Source organism: Choloepus didactylus, chromosome 6 (assembly GCF_015220235.1).
Source record: "Choloepus didactylus isolate mChoDid1 chromosome 6, mChoDid1.pri, whole genome shotgun sequence".
Classification (NCBI taxonomy): Eukaryota; Metazoa; Chordata; class Mammalia; order Pilosa; family Megalonychidae; genus Choloepus; species Choloepus didactylus.
This window is the reverse complement of record NC_051312.1, coordinates 144,411,749-144,437,464: the sequence shown is the minus strand read 5'-3', so window position 1 is coordinate 144,437,464 and position 25,716 is coordinate 144,411,749. Positions and strand designations below refer to the sequence as shown.

The 25,716-nt window shown below is 45.1% G+C and overlaps 2 protein-coding genes across 3 annotated transcripts in view; both read left to right on the top strand.

Moving 5' to 3' along the window:
• Nucleotides 1–6,485, top strand: part of MSANTD2 (Myb/SANT DNA binding domain containing 2) — a 28,897-nt gene extending 22,412 nt beyond the window's left edge. For both annotated transcript variants that reach the window (XM_037841850.1, XM_037841849.1), the window contains exons 3-4: nucleotides 1,352–1,412; nucleotides 4,959–6,485. In XM_037841850.1, the coding sequence (XP_037697778.1) occupies nucleotides 1,352–1,412; nucleotides 4,959–5,811 (914 nt within the window). In that variant the 3' untranslated portion in view covers nucleotides 5,812–6,485. The remainder of the gene's footprint in view (nucleotides 1–1,351; nucleotides 1,413–4,958) is intronic.
• A 3,919-nt stretch (nucleotides 6,486–10,404) lies between these two features.
• On the top strand, nucleotides 10,405–18,276 carry ESAM (endothelial cell adhesion molecule). Its single transcript, XM_037841854.1, has 7 exons — nucleotides 10,405–10,634; nucleotides 13,901–14,088; nucleotides 14,999–15,200; nucleotides 15,385–15,540; nucleotides 16,676–16,798; nucleotides 17,076–17,202; nucleotides 17,439–18,276. Exons 1-7 carry the CDS (start codon nucleotides 10,565–10,567, stop codon nucleotides 17,749–17,751), a joined length of 1,179 nt encoding a protein of 392 aa, XP_037697782.1. The 5' UTR covers nucleotides 10,405–10,564; the 3' UTR covers nucleotides 17,752–18,276.
• The last annotated feature ends 7,440 nt before the right edge of the window (nucleotides 18,277–25,716 follow it).

Genomic DNA, 25,716 nt, shown 5'->3' with positions numbered 1-25,716 from the left:
TTCTGAACTATACAAGAAAGCTCAGTGTCCAAATCTTATGCAATTCTGTATATCCTGCGCCTTCTGGTTCTAAGCCGACTTGCCAAGAGTATTGACTCTTGGTCCAACTGCCAAAGATGGATCTTTCTCTCCCTTCATCCCAAATATGTTTTCTTTTTTGTTTGAGATTTTGGAATGGTCCCCTACCAGACTTAAGTCTGAACAAAAAATGAGGGGAAGCCTCGGTTTATCTTGAAAGGAGCTGGGATTTGAACTTTATCAGTGATCATACTCCCTTCACTTTCATAAGTGATCTCATCCCAGCAGTGGCTGGAGTGATTCCTACATGGTTTTCCGCCTCAACAATGGAAAATAAAACTCCTAGCCATCAAATCTAAACTTATAGACCTAATTAAGAGGGTATATGTAGTTGGTTTTTTTGTTTGTTTGTTTCTTTTGGCATTAAATGCTCCAATTTTGATTTTCATAATTTGGACCTGCTATTCAAGTTTCTGCTGCAGCCATTCATCGTACATTAACAGCAAGCTGTAGGATGAGAGCTCACTCATAAGTAAACATTCTTACTCCCCAGTGAGGCACTCAGGCAAGTGCAAGTAGGAAGTGAAAGTAGGACTGGCAATATAAATGTGCTTCCCCAACTTAAGAGAAAAGCCCATTGGCACTGGGTTACAGAATTCCTGCTAATTCAAAAGAAAAAGGATTGAAAGCTAATATATTCCTTAGAATAGTGGTTTTTTAAAAATGTTTAAATATTGAGAGAGACTATAAAAATGTAAGACTAACAAGATACAAGAAAGGGGCTTAAAGATTAGAAGAATGAGAAGCACAGATGCTAACTGATCACTACCCACCTCTTAATTTCAAAACAGTAATACGTTCTAAATTATTTAGCATCCCATAACTCTGGTTTTGCCCTAGTGGGTTAGGTCACCCAAACCTTTGGAAAAAATGATAAGATACATAGCCGCAGAGTATGTTGATCCCAACGCTGGGGGAATAATTGCTCTGTAAAACCCACATGGCAAATCTAAATTGAACAGAATTATTTTCATTCTTGTTCTTTTAAAATCATGTTTGCAGTGAAATTAAGCCTTAAGCTCCTAGGTAGAAATCCATTGGTGACCTTGAAGAATTTTATACATGTAGACCTGGTTTCTGATTGTGCATATAAATGTATGCATCTCATTATGTAAGTTATATTTATAAATCTGGCACTGGAGAGTGTTCAGCAGTAGAATTAAGGCCTCGCATTAGAAAGTATGGAATGAGTGGTAAACATTACTACTTATCTACATAAATGTATGCTACCACTTAGGAAAATATAATTTGTTTCAAAAACTTTGCTTTTCAGATGAAATACCTGTCACAAAGAGAACATTAAAAATAAAACAAGAGTCTTCTGAAGAAGCACAGTAAGTAGATGTTTCACCTTTCCGCAGAGCGTATTAGCCTAAGTTTCAGGACTGTTGGGAGGATTCAGCTAGTCAGTGCTGTCATTTAGACGTGCCAGGGAAGTTCTAGCCAGACCACTGAGGAAGCATGCCCATTCATTCTCTTTCATCTGCTTAGCATGTGCTCTCCAGTGGTTAATGTAAGAAGTTGAGGATTTTGTAAACAACAAAAAGAAATAAATACGTTACAGGAAAATAAGTGTGTTTAATGCTGTTTGCCTGTATGTGCATGTGGAGACCTGGATGTTGAAATAAAGTTTAAAGATGAGTCACAGGGCCCTGAGTTTATCTGAGTTTAGGTGAAATGAAAGGAGGGCCAAAAGGACACTGTAATTCCTTATAGTATTACATTTTGCAAGGTCATTGATGACCTATGTACACAGGGTCAGGGTCCTTTCATTGTTCCACATTGCCTCATCTTCCCCCAAAGAGTTGAGCATTTTCTCTTTTGTAAGGACCTTACAGTTCTCAGAGTCAGCAGTGATGTTCTGTTTGTGGTTCCTTTTAATAGCTTTAAGTAAGTCCCTCAGTAAATCTATTTATTGAAGAGAATATGTTAAAAGATAAATTTCCAGGGAAGGTGAGGAACACCATTTCTTCACCTGGTAACCCTGGAGCGCTCATAGCACCCACTTGTTCTGTATACTTCATTCTATATGTGTGATCTTGATGTTCAAGAGGTGGTGGAGGAAAATAAAAGGGAGGAGGCAAGGTGAAAAAGACTGATAGCAAGCCATGTAACAAAGAAACATTAGTCTTTTCATTCAGCAAACCACCAAGATCACCACCATCATCCCCATTACCCTTTTCAAATGCTCGTTAACTATTTCAGAGTACCTCATGGGAACAAAAGAATTCCCAATGCCAGTTAATTCCATGTCTGGGGAGGCAGTGAGAGTACAGGGATCAGGAGTCATTCCCCAAAATTGCAACTGTTATCCTGTTCCTCAAAAAAAAAAAGTTTATTAACCCAATCAGTAAGTTTGAGGCCATCTGTTGTTGGGAGGTAGGTCTCTTTTAATATTGTGACATCAAAATCTCCCAAAGGAGGGGATACTTTATGATTACTATTTAAGAAAATGATATTTTACAAGTCTAAAACTTTGGACTTCTATTCCCTAAAAATGCCACTAGCTCTTTCGTTATAGCTTCCCACCTCTCCCTTTAGCTACTCGGGACCTGGACCTACAGGGGAGGCCTGCAGTTGAAGTAACTGGGCATGAATTCAGACTTCTCAGAATTGTTGCCAGTACCCTCAGACACCTGAACTTTTCCCATGGTTGAGACTTCAAACACTCCAATCTCAGGAACTGTTTAAATAACTGGGTGTAGTTCTTATTATGTTCCATGGTTTCAAAAAGCAGATATGAGTCGTGAGTCCAGGGAGCTTCAGGCTGAGCAGGAAATGGGCAGGCTCTGCAGAAACCTCCAACCTGTGCTGCCTCCTCTCCAGGTTTCAACTCACTTAGTGAAGAGATTTTGAAGAGGTTCCTGGGGGCTATTTATTTTCCAGTGCGGTGGTTTCTTCAGAACTGTACTTTGCAGGGTCTGACTATAGCATTAATAATGGTTTAGGGTTGTGGCAATGCTGAATAAAATCACTTCATTTGGGCAACTGGATATTTCCCCCCTGTAGGTATAGGTGGGATTAACCACAACTAGCTGACATAACCAGATTAAAATACACCATCCTTCATCCATGAAGAAGAGTCACCAACCTGCTTATTTAATCAACAAATATTTATCAAGTACCTACTGTATGTCAGGCATTGGGATACATCAGTGAGCAAATAGACAAAAATCTGTGTCTTGCACCCCACTCCTTAGCCTAGTCCTCTTTGAGATCAGTAAAACACATTTCAAAGGCGGACAAGGAAGGATGGTGGCTGTGAAAGATAGCTTTCACTAACCTGTGCAGAAACATGGTCCTATGTCATAGCCTCACAAGTAGCACAACCCAAGTACAACAAAAGTGCCCATCACCAAGTGCCTTTGTGTCCTCCAAGTAGGTAGATGATTCCCCAGTGAGGCCGAGATCTCATCTAGATGACCATTCTGATACTTGAGAAGCTTTTAAGACCAACTAAAGGATGGAGGGTAAGTCAGGGCAGTCTTTGGCTCCAAGAAACAGCTGATAACAAAATACTAGCTCTTTGCCATCCTTTAATGAAAATGTCAAGGAGAACAAGAGGACAGATTGGGGGTGGCTATATGGAAGATTCCCCAGAGTTCTCCAAATGCTCTTCCTTTAAACAGTGTAAGAATTTAATAGGAAAGTTCAAGGATCTGTAGTCTTCCAAGGCCTCCTTCCAAGAAGCTATTAGCAAACCAGCATGTTCGTCCTCTTTTCTTGCCTTTGTTTGATTGTGAGTGTGGTAGCCGAGTACTTTTGTAAGTTAAACCTATAATTGATAGAGAGTATAACTGTTTGTTGCTAAGATGATTTTTTAACAAACTATGATCTTCCAATATCAAAGTTTTGCCATAACTGAGAAAAAAATTGTGATGATATATCCTCCTTGACCAATCATCATGAAGTATCCATTGCAATTCAATGAGCTAAATATCATGAGAAGCAAGAATTTCCCTGCTTACTCTGTTAACTACACAAACAAATCAAAATTGAAATAATTTTTGTGCTTTTGCTTAACTTTATAAAGGATTTTTTAACAGTTTCAACTCATTATCTTGAATCTTTCTCTTTTTTAAAATAATTGTTTTAATTTTATTAGAGCAGTTGTAGGTTTACAGAAATTCTCTCTTGAAAACCAAGCCTAATATGGACCTCTTCCATGTGAATTCTCAGATTTTAATTCTGTGTTAATTTGATAATGCTTTTAAATTTGAAAGTAGTGATGAATTTCAGACAAATGAAAGAAAATGTCATTTTGTTTTTACATCAGGTCATTAGTTATAATCAGTTGTATGTTTCCCTTCAAGCAGGTAGGGGCTGAAATACTTTGAACTCTCAGAATTTCTGGGTTACTTATTAAGCTGTTAGTTATTTTAAGTGACACTAGTTGCCTTTCTGAATATAGCATCCTTCACCTTCTTTGGGGAGTTAGGTCTGAACGCCCTCATTAATATGCATTATAATAGCCACTTAAAAATATCCATGCTCCTTGGATTTCTGCAAACGTGGGTCTTGTGTATCAACAGTTACAAAGCTTGATTCAGCCAGACTATAGTTATAGTAGAAAGCAGTTTATCCTTGATTCCTAGAAACTCCTTACGGGCAGGTGTTTCTCAGATTTTAGCACCATGATTATCTAGAGCTGCACTCTCCAATACAGTAGCCACTGGTCATATATGGCTATTTAAACTTGGTTTAAAATAAAATAAAATAAAATAATAGAATCTAGTGCCTTATTCACACCAGCCACATCCTTGGTGCCACTGGGCACCATATTGAACAGCGCAGATATAGAACATTGCATCATCGCAGAAAGTTCTTTTGGGGCACTGATCTAGACACTCGAGGAATTTGATTTTTATTTCTCTTTGTAGGAAGAGAGACATCATGCAGAACATTGTACAGATTTTGGAATCGGTACAGTTGAAATGGGAACTGTTTCAGAGCTGGACAGACTTTTCAAGGCTTCATCTTTCCAATAAACTGGCCATTTTTGGAATTGGTTATAACACCCGTTGGAAAGAGGATATCCGTTATCATTATGCTGAGATCAGCTCCCAGGTGCCCCTTGGCAAGCGACTCCGGGAGTACTTCAACTCGGAGAAGCCCGAGGGACGGATCATTATGACCCGAGTGCAGAAAATGAACTGGAAAAATGTTTACTACAAATTTTTGGAGATCACTATTAGCGAAGCCAGGTGCCTGGAGCTGCACATGGAAATTGACTGGATACCTATAGCCCACTCTAAACCAACTGGTGGAAACATTGTTCAGTATTTATTACCAGGAGGCATTCCTAAAAGCCCGGGCCTTTATGCCATTGGCTATGAAGAGTGCATCGAGACGCCCCTCTCACCCCACATGGAGCGGCGTTCCCTGGACCCAGGAAAGGACAGCCGGGTTGACCTGGAAACCCTTTCAGCACAAGCCTCATTACAGGTGGAAATGGAGCCCACCCGAATTATCTATTGCTACCTCGGAATCGCGGAGGTCAGAACTTTGCAGCAATGCTTATTTTTACATTTCCAAGCAAATACCAAAACCTTTAGCAAAGATTGGGTTGGTATTAATGGATTTTTGTCTCAGAACTGTATTGTGGATCCTGGAGTTTCCCCCAAATCCATATATATCAAATTTGTAGAAGTAGAGAGGGATTTTCTTTCTGCTGGCTCTTTAGTTGAGTGCCTGGAAAAAGCCATTGGATACCCCTTAAAATTTAACAACTGAATGTCATCCTTCATAAGGATTTGGGCTCTTCCCGCCCTCTTCTCTACTCACTTCCCATGACCCAGCCTGCCCCTCATCCAGATGCTGCCATCAGACTCTTCACGGAAACTGACTTTCCACAATTGGGCCAGTACAACTTACAAATCACAGTAGTCTTTGGGAAGAACAAACAGACCTCACCTGAAAATGCTCATTTCGAGCAAGCAAGATATACAGCGAACTTGCATGGTGGGCCAGCTGTTTCTTTTTTAAAAAACAAAAAAGACAATTTTTAAATGGATTTTAGAGCCCTAATATAAACAAATGTAGGTACATTCCATATTGGACAAAACTTATACTTTTGAGTTTCATATGAAATTGAAAAATTGTATTTTTTTCACAGTTTCATTTTTACACATATCTTCATGTCTCTATATAAGTGTTATTTACAACCCTGAATAAATAAGCAATAGATAATGGCAAGTTAAATCTTGAATCACATTAAATAAGACTGTTTTTCAATACCACCCTTAGCTACTACTGTATATAATTTAGAGTTTCATTTTTTTCACCAACCGAGTGTTTTGCTATTTCCAATCAGTGTTGCCTGCAAAGACCTTTGTTTCTGTGATGTACCCACTTTATGGTTGTGTTGCCATTTAAACTTTTTAAATATATATATATATTAAAAGTAATACCTGGCCTCTTGGCGTATTAGTTGAGCTTTTTGTAGCAGAGCGTGGCCACCCTGGCAGTGGGGACTGTGCTCTGATGTTGCTTAGAATGAACAGAATAGGCAGAGCAGAGCATCTCCACTTCCTTTCTCTCTGTCCCTCACTGACCAATGTCATTATTTCTTGTCAGAGTACCAAAGGTCACTGGACATCTCATTTTTAAAAATTTTTAAAAATTACTAGGTTATTCCTTCTGAATTTGTAAGAAACTTTCATTCCTCGTCTTTACATTCAGTCATCAGAAGTAACGCGAGGAGAAAAAGTGGAAAATTGATGTCTTCATGCTATCCCTAAAAAAGAAAGAGAGAAACCAATAGAAACATGACTTATTTTTTAAAGTGATCCATAGGATTGGAATTTGGAAGGTATCCAGCCCATTGAGAAGATAAATAACATGTTTGGATCTTTCAGAGGTTTCTAATGGGTCAACTACTACTCTTGGCTAGAACAGCTCACTGATAGGCTAGTCAAGAATCAGTTACCTCACAGTGGGAAAGTGTTAGATTGGTTATTTATCTTTAATGATCCCCCAGCGTCTCTCAGATGTTCCACTTTAAATGGGCTGCAAATCCAGGTAAGAGCTGTAACTCGCCTTGTTTTTCTGTACTGTCAGAGATAGAGTTTTATATTGATAGAAAATGTTCTCTTCTTTCCCATATCCTGAATAGTAAAAAACAGCTATTTTATTTCTCAATTCTGATGCCTCTTGGTTGGTTGATGCTTATTTTTCTAATAGTGAGAGCTTATAACCAATGGGATGACTTTTATTTATGTCAGTTGAGTCTGGGTTTGTAGAGTTAGCTATTTTCTGATATGAGCTGCTAAAAATGGGTTCAGAGAGAGTATAAGTACTGTGAGGATGTTTGAGTGTCGCACCTCTTCTCCCTGGGCACAATCTGTAGGCATGGACTGTAGGAAATTCTCATGAATTTGCTCTTTTTTGGCACTTGGAACCATCTTATAGCAAAAATCTCATAGTATTCTATGCTATTGGAAAAAAGCATTACCAGAATATTACCTGGCACCCCCCCCGCCCCAAACTTTGCCACTCACCAACCCCAAAACATTATGCTTGTTGCATTTTTTTCTCCATCCAACTTCCCGTTGCCATTAATTGCTTAACTGGGGCAGAACATTTGGGAACATTTTATGAGGATGTTTTAGATCTACCTAACATTATTGAGGATGGAGCTCTGGTAGACCACTCTGAGCAACACGGAGAAGATGGCAAGGCTGGACCCAATATATGTTTTTACCATTTAGCTTGCAATGGAGTGAGGAGTGGGGTCAAGAGGACGAAGCTGAGCATTGGGAAATGGAGGATGGAAAGAAAGTAGCTTGCTGATACTGAAATCTATCCAGTGTCTTTGGCCAGAAAAATCTAGAATAGAGGGCAGCAGGTTGTCAGATAACTAAATATGAGCATTGCTGAAAGCAAAGAATGGACCATTTAGACTTTAATGAAGCCTTATAACTCATGTGGGGGTGGACACACTATATTCAAGCATAAGAATCAGTATTTGAGGAGACTTTAGAGATATAAAGTATGATTTGGGGAAAAATGCTAACTACCTGCAACTTTCTAACACATGAAACTGTAAATACAGCTCTTGTACACATCACATTTACATAAGCAGTTCCCAGGCCACTCAGGTCATCTGTGCCAACATTCTCATTTTACAGAAGGGAAGAGAGCAATGGTAGAAGTTAACAAAGTAACTCCTTAACTTTCTGAAAGTTTTTTCCCAAGATGCATCTTTGTTAACTTCTACCGACTGCCTCAGGGTCAGAGGAAAGAGATGGTTGGAATGGAGATAGGAAAATTGTTTGATTGAGGTGGGGGCAGTGAACAAGTCCTGAAGGGACATGGAGACATTCACTGCCTACAGATTTTTTTGGTTGCAGCTTTACTTCCGATGTTGCAAATCATTTGGGACTTGAATTCTGAAGGAAAAGTTAGCTACAGGAGGTGAATGCTGAGGTTTTATCTCAAGCAGCACTTGATAGAGATGAGCACAGCCTGAGTACTGATGCCTTGGTGCTCCTGGTTTACAATCAAATGACTGTACTGCCATTCTTGGAAGGAATTACTTATTTGGGGTCACTTAACCAACCTGGAAACAAGGGAGGGGTGTTCACAAGAGATGGTTTGCAATGTAAACTAGAGCCAAGAACAATGTGAGTGTGATAACCCCCCTCACCCCCAATCTGTTTGAGAACTCCTAGTTTCTATGTCACTTCCTAAGGGTTCCCTATTCCTTTTGCCTTGGCTGCCACTGAGCTGCCAGTGTTCGATTCCAGGGGTTGCCCGAGCAGAGCAGTCGAGTGTTTGCATCGGCATCTCTCAAAGCCACTGCACGGCAGCTATTTGAAGTGAAGCCAGGCATGTCCCACTAGGAAGAGGCCGCTGAGAGGGCCTGTGGGTACTAGGGAAAAAGACCTTGTGCAATCCTGCACAAAGACCATACAGTGCTAAATCTGGGAGCAGAACTGTGCACAGTAGATGGAATCCAGGAGGCCTGGCTGCTTTTCTTCTCAGTCAGTTCTACGACCCCGAGCGGGCAGCGCCAGGAATTAGTTGTTATGCTTTCTGCCCTCGGTGACCTTTGCTAGGTGGTTGAGCTGTGCCCGGATGTTTGGAGCATCTTTTTTGGGGGGCTGTTGGCAGAGAAGAAAGAACAGGTGCATGCGGTGCTGGAAGGGAGTAGCGGCCGCCAGAGGGCGCAGAGGTACCTTGCGCGGGACAGGCAGGGGGAGGGGGCGGTTAAATTAAACTCGCCGCGAATAAGATCTAGTCCCGGGAATTAAAGGATCAGACCCGCGCTGAGCCGTTCACTGCAGGGATGGGAGTCAGCGAAGATACAGGGACGGGGAGAAGGAAGTAATTGAGGGACTTTGTCCTGTCTGCGTTTCCCCGCAGCCGCCCCCTCCTCCCCAGTCAGCATGAGGTCTGTAAGCCGCGCTTTTTGCCGGGAGAGGCTGGGGACAGGACTCGCATTTCCTCAGTTTCCCGCTTAGCTCCTGGAGCTCCCTTAGGCCAATGTCTTCCCAGCTCGGGGTACGAGGCGAAGACCAGAGTAGTCCTCTGGTCTGGGCTTAGGGGGTCTATAGAGAACTCACTGAGAACCCAGGCGAAGACGATTCCCGTGTCCCCCCGCCGGCGCCCACGCGTTAGGATCCGCCTCGACCTCCTCAAGCGCAGCCTGGGGGCGCCCGGGGTGCCGGAGGTGGCGGCGATTTCTCGTCCGAGGCCGCCTGGGTCTAGGCTCCCCCTGCCCGGCTCCCCGACTGCCTCTCCCACCCCTCGCCCTGGGCTGAAAGCGGTTGATTCCGGCCAGAAAGAGGGGTCGCTCGCGGCTGACCTGGCCCTTCCTGCCGGGCCGCCCCCCAACACTGAGGAGTCTAGTGGCCTCAAGAGAACGTGGCTCCCCATCCTCCTTCAGGAAGGCCGCCCTGGTTAGGCTGAAGACGCGGCAACCCAAGTTTGGAATCGGTTAGTCGGTCCTGAGCTCCGGGTCAGTTGTGTTGTCCCGCGCGGGCGGCGTCAGGGCGTCGGATAATCAACCCGCAGACCTCCTCCCTTCCTGGTCCCCGGGTTACCCCCACGGCAGAGGGCGGAGAGTATGGCGCAGAATAGCAGTTCGGGACCCTTCTTTCTCCACAGTCCCCCAGGCCGGCTGGTGCAGGCACCTTCACTCACGCGACCCCACCCTGCTCGTATCCGGGCAGACGCAGCGGGATCCCGACCGTGGGAGCGCGAACAGCGGCCGCCACCCCCATCTCCCCCGCGGCGGGTCACCCGCGCCCGGCCGGGCAGGACGGCGACCTCTCCGCCCCTAGAATGCCCCGCCCCCTGTCCCTGTCGGTCCCTACCCCACCCCGGCACACACACACACGTACAGACTTGGGCTGGAGCCGCCCTTGGTGTCCGCAGTCCGGCTCCCGCGCCCCGCGCCCCCGGCTGTCGCGCAGCCTCAGCACCTGTTGGTTAGTGTGTCCAGGAGCCGGCGCCCCTGACTCGGTCGGGGCCAGAGAGAGCCATGGTTTCTCTGCCTGGGCCCCCCACGCTCAACTTGCTGTGGTTTTTGTTCCTGGGGCTGAGCGCCCTCGGTGAGTGAAACTCGGCACCAGGAGGGGACTTGGGATGGGGGGCTGGGGGGGGGTGCGCATGAATCCAACCCTGTGGAGGTGGATTTGGACACTGATGAGGAACTCAGGCGACCTGACTTGCAGTTTGGGCATCCCCTCCCGCCCCTTCCCCAGGACATCACTGGCTGGGGCCGACCTCTCTCCGGCCACAGCGAGAGCCCACAGCGCGAGCGCAGCAGCGACAGCTCCTAGTGTGTGTGGGGGGGTGTTTGGGGGGGGCGGGACATCACTGGGACAGATCCAGATACCTCTAGGGTGAATTATCAGTACTGTACCTTACTCCCACTGCCCACCACCTCAGCTGAGCCGGATGGATGAGCTGAGCCGCTGAATGAGACACTGGCTAAAGAGCTTAAGGACTTAACTCCAACCCACCCCCTACTCTCCCCCCCCATACCCCCTCCATACACACACAACACACACACAAAAGCTGATGCTCAAGAACCCTCAGGGGAATTCCTCGGTCCCCGGACTTGACGCTGGCACTGAGGCACTGAGGCACTGAGGCACCGGACTTAAGTCATTTCCCCAAACCAGATTCTCGCATTTGCCATCCTCCCCCTTCTTCCTGCCCTGGGAGCCAAGGGAGGTGCCCCAAAAGTTCAATCGTGAGGTCTTTTGGGACACAGGAAATGGGGGAGGGGTTCCAATATCGAGAGGAGCAGAATTGTTACCCCCAGGAGGGCCACCATTCCCATTGGTTCCCAGAGCCAAGGGGACAGGGAAATAGGGAGAAGGGGAAGGGAACCCCATTTGGAGCAAGTGCTTGGGGAAGAGGTGAAGGACTCCAAGGAGCACCCACTCCTGAGAGAAGGACCCAGTAGGAACTAAGCTCCTTATAAACTGTTTCTCTTGTTCTCCCAGGCTTTCTTGCCACCCCCCTTCAAGGATTCTGAATGGGAATGAAGGGTGTTCTTGGCGAGGTCAGCTTTAAAACCTCATTCCTCTTAAGTTGGAGGCTGCCAGGGCCTAAGGGTTAGTAAGGCCTGGAAGGGTATAGAGTGACATTCAGCCACGGTGGTGGGAACTGAGATGGGGAGCGCCTAACTCCCACCTGTGCCCTCTTTAGGCTAGTCCTTGCCCCAAGAGTGTTGAGGCATCAGGTATTAGGGGTTCCCAGACAAAGTGGGGCTCTAGAACACCCTGTCAGCTGCACCAAAGCAGGGACTGTCCTAGGCTCAGCTCCTCCTGCCCTAATGCCATTCTACCCCCAACCTCCCACCCCCCCCCACCCCCGCATGTCCCTTCCTGCCAGGGGTCCCCGAAGCAAGGGAGGAAAAGCCAAGTTTGCTGCCTGGGCCTCTTGGGCATCATCTGCAGCTTGTCTGCAGTCCCTCCTTTTTCTGTCCCAGCTCTGAGCCTGTTTGTCACACTGAAGGCCGGGGCTCAACGTCCTCACGGGGTCGTTTCCCGGGGTGTTGCCGTGCTCCCGCGGCCACACCACAGTTAAATGACCTCGGGGCGGGCTCTCGGACCCGCACCCGGCTTCCCTCCGTGGCCTCCCCAGGCCCTGGCTTCCCAAGGCGAGGCGGCTCGACGCTGCTGCCCCTGGGGCGTGAGAAGCCCTCGGGGGGAATTTCTCAGAGAAAGAGGGAGACTAAAAATAGTAGCCCTAGGGAGCGGGCCCATTTTCGCTTTCCTTCGGTCCTTCCCTGCTCCTTCTGCCTGGTCTGGAAACGGGCTGGAAGGGTCCCTTTCTTGGGCTGCTTTGATCTCCTTCACTCAGACCCAGCCCCCTCCTCTTTACTCTCTCTACGGCCACCCTGGGAGTAAAAAGGGCAACAATTTGGGGGCTTTCCCTCCAGCAGACACCAGGACGGAGGACGGGGACGTCTTGGGGCCCTCTTCAGCAACCAATTCCCGACTGGGGGTGTGAGGGCAGGAAGCGTTTGCCCAGGCCCCAGTGTGTCCTTGCTATCTATTTTAACCCTCCCCCCCCACTAAGTTTTGCAAAGTGAAATAAGTGGGGGCCCTGGGGGAGATCGCTGGGGAAGGGAAGCGCGAGCCCTCCCGCGCCACCAGGCAGGTTCAGTTTCTGGCCGCCCCAAAAAGGCCCTGGAAGAGCCTCCCGGGCCTCCGGGTGGGCCGGGTCCCCAAGGGGAGTTAAGCTCCTTGAGGTGGGGGTTGTTTTTGCCTTGGAGCCTCCGGTCTGGCAGCCCCCCTCCATTGTCTTCTGGCTTATCACCAGGCGCAAGTTTCCTGCCCGGGCCCGCAGGGACCCGCCAGGAAATGGGAAGGGGGATACTGCAGAGGCCAAGGAATAGGGGTGGGGGTTCTGTAAAGACGCGCGGCGGGAAGCCGTGGGGGTGACGCGTATCCTGACGGGATCCTTCCGGCTCCCCAACCAGTACCGAGGGCTGGCAGGACCAAGCAGAAGGGGCAGCAAACTCAGGCCGGGCCGGGTACAGCGCCAAGATTATTCCCCAAAGGGCTTAGGACTCGGCTGCTCCATAGCCTCCCCGAAGGGCCCAAAGCGAGTGTTCTTGGACACGTGGTGCAAGCATTGATTCGAAAGCCGGGTGGGTGAAACCACCTCCTCAGCCCACTTCCTGAACATAGGAGGAGCTTTGTACTCGATTGTCAGAGGACCTCACCCAGAGATGCCCCGCCCAGATTGCCTGGTCCCCAAAAGGGCCCTTGGGAACTTTGAAGGCCTCAACCCTCCGCTTTCCTGGAGAAGGCCGCGGGTCGGGACTGAGCGGGAGGCGGGGAAGCGCCGCAGTCAGGGCGCCAGGCCTGGGCACTGGGCCGCTGTGGTCTCTCCGGCTCTACTCCAGGCTGTTGGGAAGGAGCCGCGGGGTTAATCGGCTTCCAGTCCCCTCGGCCCATGCCACGAGAACGCGGGAGCTAGGGACGCTGGCGGCTGCGACACGCGCGACGCTTCTCCGCCTTGCCTCTGTCCCCGGGAAATTGGGGGAGCAAGTGAGCTGTGTGTGGGGGGGTGGAAGTCAAAAGTATGAAATCTGCCCTTCCTCCTGGATCTCTCTCCCTCCTCGCTAGGAATCTACCCCCTGTTAGTGGTGCTCAGAAATTTGCGCTTCTGGGAACTAATAGAGGCATGGAAGTGTGTCCCCGTCCCCGCCACCAACCCACGGGCTGTTGCAAGGTCTGATGACATTGGGTCAGGCTCCCTGGGCAGCCCTCGAGGACCCCAAGGGTGAGATCCGGTGAGGTTCGTCCTTTGGGTGCCGCCCTCCGCGCTCACGCCTCCCGACCCTTGTCCCCAGCGCCCACGTCGAGGGCCCAGACGCAGCTGCACGTGCCCGCCGGCCTCTCCAGGTTGCAGGCGGTGGAGGGATCTGAAGTGGTGCTCCCGACGTGGTACACCCTGAAAGGGGAAGTGTCTTCGGCCCAGCCGTGGGAGAAGCCCATCGTTCTATGGTTCTTGGAACAGGAAGGGAAGGATCTGAACCAGGTGAGGAAGGGAAGCGTCTCAACCGGGGAAAGCTGCGCCCAGCATGGGGCTGGCGCAGAGCTGGTAACAGTGGTAGTAGTGGCCGGAGAATCCCGAGGGATTCCAGGGAAAACCCAGTGTCCTTACCGTTTCAGTGTTTGTTCTAATCATGGACGCCCCCCCCCCCCCCCCCCCGCACACTCAAAGTGCAGAGACATTTTACTTTACTATGGGCGTGGAGTTTGGGACTTGAGGAAAGGGGAAGGGTTAGGGCACATAACATACGACTTTTCAAGATTGATCGTCTTTCTCTTTTTGACACTCTCTATGTGCTTTGGACACTGTCCCAGCACAGGCCACTTTGCAAAGGATTCTTATCTGTCTCCCTGCCCCTTTTTACCCCCTCGAGTGGCAAGGGGTAGCCTCCTCCCACAATTCTTCCACCTTTCCTCCTCCATGACACCAGACTTATACTCAGGGGTGGATTTGCCTAGAAGGAAATGAAATTTAATTTTCGGAGCCCCTCCTTTGCACCAGTTCCTTCCAAAGTCCTGAAAAATGTATTCACCAAGTCATTTGTTCTTTAAGAAGTTAGAAAAGATTTTGTCCTTTCCTTCAATATGTCCCTCCTGATTGCAATCTAAGGTTCTTTCAAACTTACCCCCCTATTTACATTCTCTCTCCCTCCCCTATTATACCACCTTTTAAAACACTCTAAGTGGGAAGTAGACAATGTGCAGGGAGACAAGAAGTGTTCTGGTGAAGGGGAACCATGGGATGAGTGTGGCTGAGGAGTTCAGAGGTGGGATAGGGAGCTGGTAGAGGTTAGAAGGGGTAGGTGCAGATGGGGGGCATCTGAAGAAAGCCAGATTGGAGGAGGGGAATTAGCTGAGCCTCTGGATACAACAGATACATGTATCTTCCACATCAGGTGTTGGCGTACGCCAATGGAGCCATAACAAGCAAACCTAGAATATCTCTGGTCTACACCATGCCCTCCCGGAACGTGTCTCTGCGGCTGCAGGGTCTCCAGGAGAAAGACTCTGGCTTCTACAGGTGTTCTGTGAATGTGTTTGATAAACAAGGCGTAAATAAGGGCTTCAACAGCAAAACTATAGAGCTCAATGTGCTGGGTGAGTGCCTCCCCACTCCGGGGTGGGGGCTGGGGGGCTGGCAGCCCTCTCTCCCCAGTGGCTGAGTATAAGGGTTGAGGAGGGGCAAATGGAGGTAAATATGTGTATGGCTGGGGAGATGGGTAGAGGGTGGGATCTGTTGGTCTCTTGGGGGTGGCTTCTTAATCTGTCTCCCCTCTCCCAGTTCCTCCAGCTCCTCCATCCTGCCGTCTCCTGGGCATACCCCATGTGGGGACCAACGTGACCCTGAGCTGCCAGTCCCCAAGGAGCAAGCCTGCTGCTCAATACCTGTGGGAGCGGCCGGCCCCATCCCCCGAGGTTTTCTTTCCACCAGTTTCAGGTGAGGGAACTTGTAAGACTGGGGCTGGGTAAAGGGAAAGATCAGAGGTACAAGAGGCATGGGGTGAAAAGAGGAGGCAGTGCTGAAAGGTCCTGGGAAGGAGTGTGAGGATGGTGTGGGGAGGGGGGCAAAACAAGAGGGCTGAGCAGGGGCAGGGGTTGTGCTACTGCAGCTGGATTACCCACGTTCAGATCCCGGCTCTGCCTCTCATGAACTGTGTGACTTTAGCCTCCTTTCCTTCATTTGTAAAATGGGGATATCAGTAGCCCTGATTTGAAAAACTGGAACATTTTTAATATGGATAGTATTAGATGATTTTAGGGAATTTTACTGATTTGTTGGTGTGGTGATGATATTGTGGTTATGTGAGACAATGTCTATTTTTTGAAGATTCCTGCTGAAGGATTTACTTTAAAATGTCTCAGAGAGAGAGAGATAAAATAAGTATGGCAAATGTTAATTGAATCTAGGTGGTGGGTATGTGGTTTTTCATTTTTTCTCTACTTTTCATTTGACCATGTTTCTAATAAAATATGTTTCTTAAATAGTATTTACTTCATAGCCTTGTGAAATTTTAGTAAGCTAGTACATGTAAAGAACTTCAAGCAGTCTTTGGTATGGAGTAAGCAGCTGATAAATATCAAATGTTACAATGACTATTTCATGTGATCCTTTCAAAACCATAAGGCAGGTCACATTATCCCCATTTTACAGATGAAGATATAGAGACCCAGAGATATCAAGTAATTTGACTAAAATCACATGGCCTATTCTGGAACCCAGGTTTTCTAGTTCCTAGTCCAGTGTTCTTTCTTGCCACAGCATCTTTCAGAAATAAAAGTAAACATGGTGTTTTGGTTTATCTGGGCATCACTTTCTCCTTGGCCTGCTTTCAGAAATTAGTTAGGAGGACTGAGGAGTGGAAATGGTGAGGCACTGAGCTAGCAGTTCAGCGACAAGGAGCAGAGGCCAGCACGCTGGCTGCCCCAGCCTTTCCCTCCATCAGGGGACAGACAAGCTGAGTCCCTTAGAGAGTTGAAGAGGACTTTCCAGAGCAGGGCAGGATTTGGGTGGGTGGTTGGGGTGGGGAGTGGGGGAGAGGGCCCCTGATCAGATGACTAAATTGTGTCCACAGATGACATCCATGGGTCATTAAGGCTCAAAAACCTCTCCACGTCCATGTCTGGAATGTACATCTGCAAGGCCTACAACGAGGTGGGCAGTGCCCAATGCAACGTGACCCTGGAAGTGAGCACAGGTCAGTGAGGGGTAAGTGTGGAGAAGCATGGCCAACTCGGGGGGAGGGGGCTGCGGGAGAGGGGAGGAGGCCTGTCATCTGAGGGCTCTGGTTCTAACAGGCCAGGGAGTTTATCCTGGTCAAATGTTTGTAAAAATGTTTGGTTAGTGAATGCCCATTTTGTGGGTGATAGCCACCTCTCTTCTTATTAGAGAAGAGGAGACTGCATATAGTGGCACTGGGGGTAGTGGGGTTGGAGAGGGATGGGTGTCCTTCTCTGACACCGAGCCTTTTCCAGGGTCTGGGGCTGCAGTGGTGGCTGGAGCTGTTGTAGGCACCCTGGTCGGATTGGGGCTGTTGGCTGGGCTGGTCCTCTTGTACCACCGCCAGGGCAAGGCCCCAGAGGAGCAGGCCAATGATATCAAGTAAGTGTTCCTGGTCTCTGCCATGGTGGGTTCTCCTAGCTCCCCTTACAGAATCCTGAAATTCATACAGCTCCCATCAAAGGGAAAGGCGGGCAGTGGCTAAAACTCCAATCCTCTGGGCAAATTTTAAGGGAGAGAGAGAGGGAGGATGAAGTGGGGGATGGGGGTGGAGTATGACAAAGCATGTAGAAGCACCTCCCCCCCCCTTTACCTCTTATTACTTCTTTGACAACTAGGGAGGATGCCACTGCTCCCCGGACCCTGCCCTGGCCCAAGGGCTCAGACACAATCTCCAAGAATGGGACCCTCTCCTCTGTCACCTCAGCACGAGCCCTCCGGCCACCCCAAGGCCCTTCCAGGCCTGGTGCATCGACCCCCACGCCCAACCTCTACAGTCCCCTGCCCTCACCAAAGCTGACCGACACTGCTGGGGCACACCCTCAGCCAACACCCCCCACCCCTAGTGGGGTTTCTTCTGCTGCCCTGAGCCGCATGGGAGCTGTGCCTGTGATGGTGCCTGCCCAGGGTCAGGCTGGGTCGCTGGTGTGATGGCTCAACTTCTTGACTAAGCCATCTGCTCTCTCTCTTCCCCATAGGGGTCACGCCTAGCACAAAGGCAGAGTTTTGGGAGGGTGGCCACTTTCCATACCTCCAATCCCACCTTTCTTTACTGGTAGAAACCTGAGTCTCTACCTAGACTATCTCTACCTCCTAGTAAGACCCTAACTTATAGGAGGTAGAAGGAGAAGTGGACCTGGGATTTGGAAGAGCCTACATCCCCTCTCCCATCCCATGACCGCAGCTGAGTGCTGCTGAGATTGGCTCTCCCCAAGAGCCTGGTGGGGACTGCTAGTCAATGAGTCCTCCAGGGACTCCACCTGTGCTGTACCCCACTCTTTCTAATGTCACCCTGTGCCCCCACTCCATCTCCCTGCATTAATATAACATTCCTGTTGGCTTGGTTGTGTTTTTGTTGGGACAGGGGATAGGGAAGATATTTTTTAAAACTAACTTGAAATGTGTGTTTTTGTTCATGTGAATTTCAATAAAGATGCACTGTGCTTGTGTGGAAAATGAGAGACAAATTGCATTTTCAAGCTTGGGATTCCCAGGAGAAGCTGAGATTCAGGATGATGCAAAATGTGCCCTGCTACCAATACTGTGTTGCCAGGAGGGCTTCTCCACCCATCCTCAGCGCTTACTGGCTCAGATAGCACTTCCAGAGTCTTTAAAAGGATCATTTGCTGTCATGTGGAGAAGTGAGGAACAAAGGCTGGGGAGACCCTCACCCACTCTAACAGTGAGGGGATGAGGTTGGTGCCGTTTCTGCTGGGTGCTTGAGTGTACAGCTTGGGTATGTATGTACTGGCTTCCTCCTATAGGGCAGGGGAGAGGAACCTGACAGTGCGCCCCTCTCCAAGACCACAGAATTCTTAACAAACACACCTTACCCATCCCGCAGCGATCCCCTTGTTACTGAGAGGAAAGCTGTGGTACTGATCAAAAGCTCTGGGTTCTTTGCCCATTGCGCTCAGATGACCAATTCCTGAGACACTGGGGTTTCAAAGAGAGAAAGAGTTTATTGCTAGGCATGAGGCAGGAGATCAGATGATCTATCCGCCTAAAAATCTGTATCCCAAAACTGCCTAAGAGTCACCCCCACAGAACCTCTTTTGTTGCTCAGATGTGGTCTCTGATAGTTTTATAGTATCAGAAGATGGGCAGGTTTACAATAATGAACATGATGATGAGGTTAGAGATTATCTAAATCATTGAGCATGCACAGATTGATTAAATGCTTAGTCACAGATGTATGTAAGAAAATGGCAGCCTTACTGTGATGATGGGCATGATTTTTAGTATTATAATGAGGTATCGGTCACTTATAGGTTAAAGATTAAGCTACCGTGCATGTCAGGTGGGCCCATTTTGGTTAGATCAGCTCCATCTAGCAAGATAGTTTAGGAATTGAGGTAAGTTAGTTCTGGGCTGACTCAAGTCCCTTCATTAATAAACATTAGTGTCTGTCTTTAATGATCATAAGAATCTAAAGTTGAAAAAACAGGATAAGGTGGTAGAAGTGAGGACCAGTCACAAGGTTTACAAGGTTTTGACAATCACAGGATATAGTTCTATAATCATTATCAAAGATCAAGGCAGCTGGATTACAGTTCAGTAATTTCAGACATTTCCTTCTGGCCACTCTAATATACAAGAAATAAAAAAAGAAATATCTCTATAATGATTCAGTAATCATAATCATCCCTTAAATCCTAACTTCTCAGTTACAATTCCTCCCTCTCATTTGATCATTCAATCTTGAGGGATATCTGAGCAATGACTATTCTGACTTCTTCATGCTTGAAAGGGACACCAGCATTATGGGGTAGAGGAATGAAACTGGTTATGGTTCTTGGAGAGAATGGTATCTATGGGTTTCAGGGCTTATCTGGGATAGGAACAATTTGGAGGTTTAAGTCTCTGAAAAATAAACTTAATAATTAAGTTAATTAAATTTTATAGAGTCTTAGAGACAGCCCAGGATATTCTTCAGGGTTTTCAGGAACACCGTTGGTTGGGACTTGGCATACTATGGCAGTTTGCAATACCTGGCTGAAACTTGCTAAGAGTAATCTCCAGAATGACCTCTTTTTCTCTAAGAGAATGAAATATCTTAGCTACTGAAACTTTATTTTGTTTATTTCTCTCCTGCCTTTTGGTGAAGAAAGCATTGCCAGTCCCACGATGCCAGGTCTTATCCCTGGGAGTCCTGTCCCTCATTGCCAGGGAGACTTACACCCCTGAGAGTCATGTCCCATGTAGGCAGGAAGGTAGTGAGTTTATTTGCAGAGTTTGGCTTAGAGAAAGAGACCACACCTGAGCAACAAAGGAGGTTCTGTGGGGGTGACTCTTAGGCATTAATTCTAAGTAGGCTTAGCTTTGCAATTAAAGAAATAAGTTTCATAAGGGCAAGCCTCAAGGTCAAGGACTTGGCTTAATAAATTTGGAGCCCCTATTGCTTAAGAGAATGGCAAGAATTCCCCAGGGTGGGGAATTTGAATAATTCCTTGTTTTTTCTCCAGTCCCTCAAGGAAATTTGCAAATTTTTTTTTCCTTTTTTGCCCAAAATACTCTGAAATGCATCAGTGTATTAAATTAACCTATACAGAATATCAAAATCTCATTTCCTATTGTAGGTTCCATGTCAAATAAAGCTGAATTCGGTTGTTTAAATAAACAGACCAAACAGGTTAAATTAGAGAGTGTGCCACAGAAAATTTAAATTTTGGACAAAATAAACTTCTTTTACTTTGGTCTCACACAGAAGTTAGAGTCTTAAAATACAGACAATATCATCTTTTACCCTGTTTCTGATTTACCTTAATCCTAACCAGATCAGCTTCATTCTCATCTCTAACTGAAGTCTGATTTCTTTTTCATCTTCCTTAATAGTTGCTGTATGGAGTAATGCTGACTTTCAGAACTGGAGAACTCTAACTCTGAGTCTCAGGTGTCACATAGATACCCAAAGCTCCAGGGAATTACCGGGTTATACACAAAGAACAAAGCATCTCAGAATTAAAGCTTAGGAATAAATATGACTGCTACAGGCTAGGCCCTAATTTCCTTATAAGCATTTTCTAAATGAAGCTATTTTCAGAAATAAAAACATTTGACAATTGACTTTTATTGGGATCATCAAACACAAACCATAGCACTTTTGTCCTATCTCACCTTTATACATTGACCAGGGTTATGTTAATTAGCAGGTAGAACATCATCTATATACTTGCCTTGCTTCTCTTTTTTTTAAGATACAGTTTTATTGAGATATATTCACACACTCTACAATCATTCACAGTGTACAATCAGTTGTTCAAAGTACCATCATATGGTTGTGCATTCATCACAATTATTGAACATTTTCCTTACTCCTCCCAAAAATAAAAATTAAAGTAAGAAAGAACACCTAAAACATTCCATCCCCCCATCCCACCCTATTTTTCATTTAATTTTTGTCCCCATTTTTCTACTCAACTGTCCATATACTGGATAAAGGGGGTGTGAGCCACAAGGTTTTCACAATCACAAGTCACACCATGTAAGCTACATAGTTATACAATCACCTTCAAGAATCAAGGCCACTGGGATGCAGTTCAGCAGCTTTAGGTATTTCCCTGTAGCCATTCCAACACACTAAAAACTAAAAAGGGACATTATATAGCACATAAGAATACCTTCCAGAGTGACCTCTCAACTCCATTTGAAATCTCTCAGCCACTGAAACTTTATTTTGTTTCATTTCACTTCCCCCTTTTGGTCAAGAAGGCTTTCTCAATCCCATGATGCCAGGTCCAGGCTCATCCCCCAGAGTCATGGCCCACATTGCCAGGGAGATTTACACCCCTGGGATTCATGTCCCACATAGCGGGGAGGGCAGTGAGTTCTCCTGCCGAGTGGGCTTAGAGAGAGAGGGCACATCTGAACAACAAAAGAGGTTCTCTGGGGGAGACTCTTAGGCAATTGTAAGTAGGCTTAGCCTCTCCTTTGCAGTAACATTGCTTCTCTTTTAAAGTCCCTTTATGTTGAAGATGAAGTTCTGACTTGTAGCTGACTTTTAGAGAAGCATTAGAGCAAAGTAGTGTAATTGATAAGTAAATGTGGTTGTTTTCCATGATCTGTAAACTTCTTCTAAGAATAACTAAAACCAAGACTAATAACATCATACTGTTGTCCAACATCATGCAGATCAGTATCAGGATATAACATGGTCAGTGAGAACACTGTCAAGTCTTAAGGAATTTCATACTATCTTTAAATATATGAATAACATCTCACCCACACAAACTTAGCTAACAGTAGGATAGAAAATCCCTTTTAATTATGTAATGCTTCCCAAACCTTTGCAACAGTTTTCTTTTAAAAGTGAGAAGACTTGTCTTCTGAAATAAAGGATGATGAAGTCAACATAAACATCAAAAAGGATGTTTTTCTGATATGATATAAAATCTTTGTTTTCTAGAAAGAGTACTCAGATGGTTAAGAAAAACTTTTTATAATCTTTCATTAAGGGCAGACCAAGAATCTACAACATTTTAATAGAGAGAAAACTAAACTCCAATTTTGTATGACTACATAGTTTGACACAAAAGCTCTTTAAAAAATACTATAAACAGGCCTGTCAAATTTTTGGTCAGCATTGACTATGACAGAAATTACTTTCACAAACCTTCATCAACTTTCCATATCCATTCAGGTCTTGTCTTAAATATTAAAACTAGTCATTTTACTTTAGGACAAACCATATTCCCTTAGACAAACTAATGAAATTTTAATCAGCATTGACTACAATAAACAAAACTCACTTTCACAAACCTTCTACAACTTTCCATATTCACTCAGATTTTGTCCTACACTTTCTTGAGGATAAAACTACAAACTTTTCTTTAACAAAGCACATCATGTATGTATTACATACTTGTATACTTTAAATCACCAAAAAGATCATCTTACAAAACATAATTATTTTAAAAATAAACTTTGTCAAAATAATAACAATTTCATTAAACACAAACTTTTTTTCACCATAATAAAGATCTAATAGATATAATGCTAGCTTATTTTATCAGTAAACATGTATAAATTTAGAGGGAACACACCTAAGTAGAATGATATTGTATTTGTTTGATTCAAAAAGTCATTTAAAAAAAAAAGAAAAACAAGAATAGGACTAGACTTTGTCACTGCATTTTTTGTGGCTGTATTTGCTTATTTTTTTATTCTTTAAATTGGAGGTTGAAAAGATCTCTTTGTTTTCATAATATCCTAAAATTATGAACAACCTCAAAAGTATATTGACTATCCTGCTCTGGAAAATATACTACAATTGCACAATTTGTTCCAAGCATAAATCCAGAAAATCTTTTCCATAGTTCTTAAGGGCATGTTCTTTTACTTACTGAAATTCAGCAGTTAGATCTTATTCAATTACTTCTATCCCAAGGCTACTTATATTTCAATAATTATTTGTTTACTACAGTTAACATTGCAAAAGTATTTGTAGAAAAAATAATTTAACTGAGGAATTCTTTCAGAACAAACATGGCCTATTCTGCAGCATTTCTTCTGTGGCTTCCATTTCTAATCTCCAGTCCTAGTAGAAAGAATTCCAAACCAAGCCCACACCTCCCCCATCTTTTTGCGCCCAACCCTTCCCCATAGCTGCATTATCTGGTCTGGCCCTGAGGGCAGGGATAGGTGAAACAGAAAGAATGAGGCCTGTTCTGTTGAACTAGGTTTTAAATTTTTAAATGAGGGCAGTGGGATTTAAGACCCCTAAGATGGCCTTAGTGTTGATGAGAGTTCCTATGCCCTTATAGCTGTTTCCAATTATTAGATCAGTTTCACTTAAAGCTGTGACCTGGACAATTGGAAACTTCTTTACCATTTTCTGAGGCAACCCCCTGCTGCCTCTTAAAAATCCCAGGTGGTAGTTTCTTTCCAATGTCCAGGTTTGTTTATAGTAATTACAAATTCTAACACCTTGAACCCTGGTACCTACAGGGTATTTTTCTCTGGGACCCAGGAATTCTAATTTATATATGTAAAAGCACTTATTTGTCTTTAAGCAATTTGAATAGAGCTCTTTAAGAGTATTTTATTAATTTGCTATTACCATCCAGAGGTATGAAAATATACATTGGACAAGCAGAGAGATTTAAATAGAAAGTTAGTCACACAAAAAAACAGAAACAGAGAAATATGCTTCTGAGAGGAACAAAGGATCAAATATACATTGTCTCATCCCATTTCTACCCTCTCTTTTGCGGAACAACTCTAATACTGTGTTCTTTTCTATAGAACTATTTTCAGGCCATTTCTTTCCTGATTCTAAATCATACTGATTCTAGACTACAGAAATAAACTATTTTGTTTTTGTTTTTGCTGTTTCCTATGGGCTCTTAGCTAAAATATTTCCAAAAAATACAGTGTAAAGGGCTATATTCGGGAATGCTATTACAATTAGATTTCCATTTTAGAGAATCTCCACAATCAGTAACCAATTACTGAACACTTGAGCACTTTAACAATATAAATGCAGTAACACACCAATTAACAAATTTAAACAGACACATAACACTTACTATATATGTAGGTAACACAGCAATTAATAACTAGACTGAACATATCAATTAACAGTTAAACAGGCATCATACACTTACTTAATTCATTAAATACAAATTAATTGTTGGATTACTTATTTTACAGGAGTATACCTTAAAGGTCTTGAATCCTATTCAAAATGGAACCCAGAAAACAGAAAGGTGAGGGCTGAGAGCAAAGGGGGATTGTTCTGGAAGTGGGACCCGGGCCTCAAAGCCAGGTCCAGGGCAACTTGAACCGCCATACTAATTTCCTGATCCATTTTTACCTTGATGTCCCAGTCATGCAGTCAGATGTCTGGACTTGAAAATGGAAACTTTTTCTCTCTATGAAGATTTTTAAGGCACTGAGGGTCTGGAGTGCTGGCAGAGCAGAGAAAAACCCGGTTGCTGAGCCTCTAGACTAAAAGAGTCTAGCAGCCATAAAGGCTGCATTACCATGTTTACCTGTTCTGCTGGGACTCTAGAACTTCGGGCAGTTGGACTCTTGCTTTATGGAACCTTTGTCCCATCTGGGTTGCCAAATTGACACTGATCAAAGGCAGTGTGTTCTCTGCCTGATGTGCTCAAATGACCTGAGACACCAGAGTTTCAAAGAGAGAAAGAGTTTATTGCTAAGTGATCAGATGGCCTATGGGTCTAAAAATCTGTATCTCCAAACAGCAGTAAGTCTGATAGTTTTATAGTATCAAAAGATTGGCAGGTTTTAGGATAATGAGCACAATGGCTCAAGATGACGAGGTTAGCGATGATCTAATTATTGAGCATGCACAGATTGATTACATGCTTAGTCACAGAATGTATATAAGCCTTAATGTGATGATGGGTGTGATTTTTAGTAATATAATGAGGTGTTGATCACTTCTAGGTTAAAGGTTAAGTTACCACACATGTCAGGCAGGCCAATTTTGGTTAAATCCAGCTCCATCCAGCAAGCTGGTTTTGGAATTGAGGTGGGTTAGTTCTGGCCTGACTCGAGGCTCTTCATTTATAAACATTAGGGGCTGTCTTTAGTGATCATAAGACTCTAAAGTTGAACAGCAGGATAAGGGGGTACAAGTGAGGGTCAGTCACAAGGTTTTTACAATCATAAGATAAAGGCTGTATAGTTATATAAAATCATTATCAAAGATCAAGCAGCTGGATTTGCAGTTCAGTAATTTCAGGTATTTCCCTCTGACTATTCTAATACACTAGAAAGAAAAAAGAGGTATCTATATAATGATTCAGTAATTATAATCATTTGTTAAATCCTAACTTCTTGGTGATAGCTGGGCATAGCATGGACAAGGGGAATCCAGCGTTGTAGCCCCAGGGGTTATGCAGTGAAGCAGTGTGGAAAGCCCTTCCT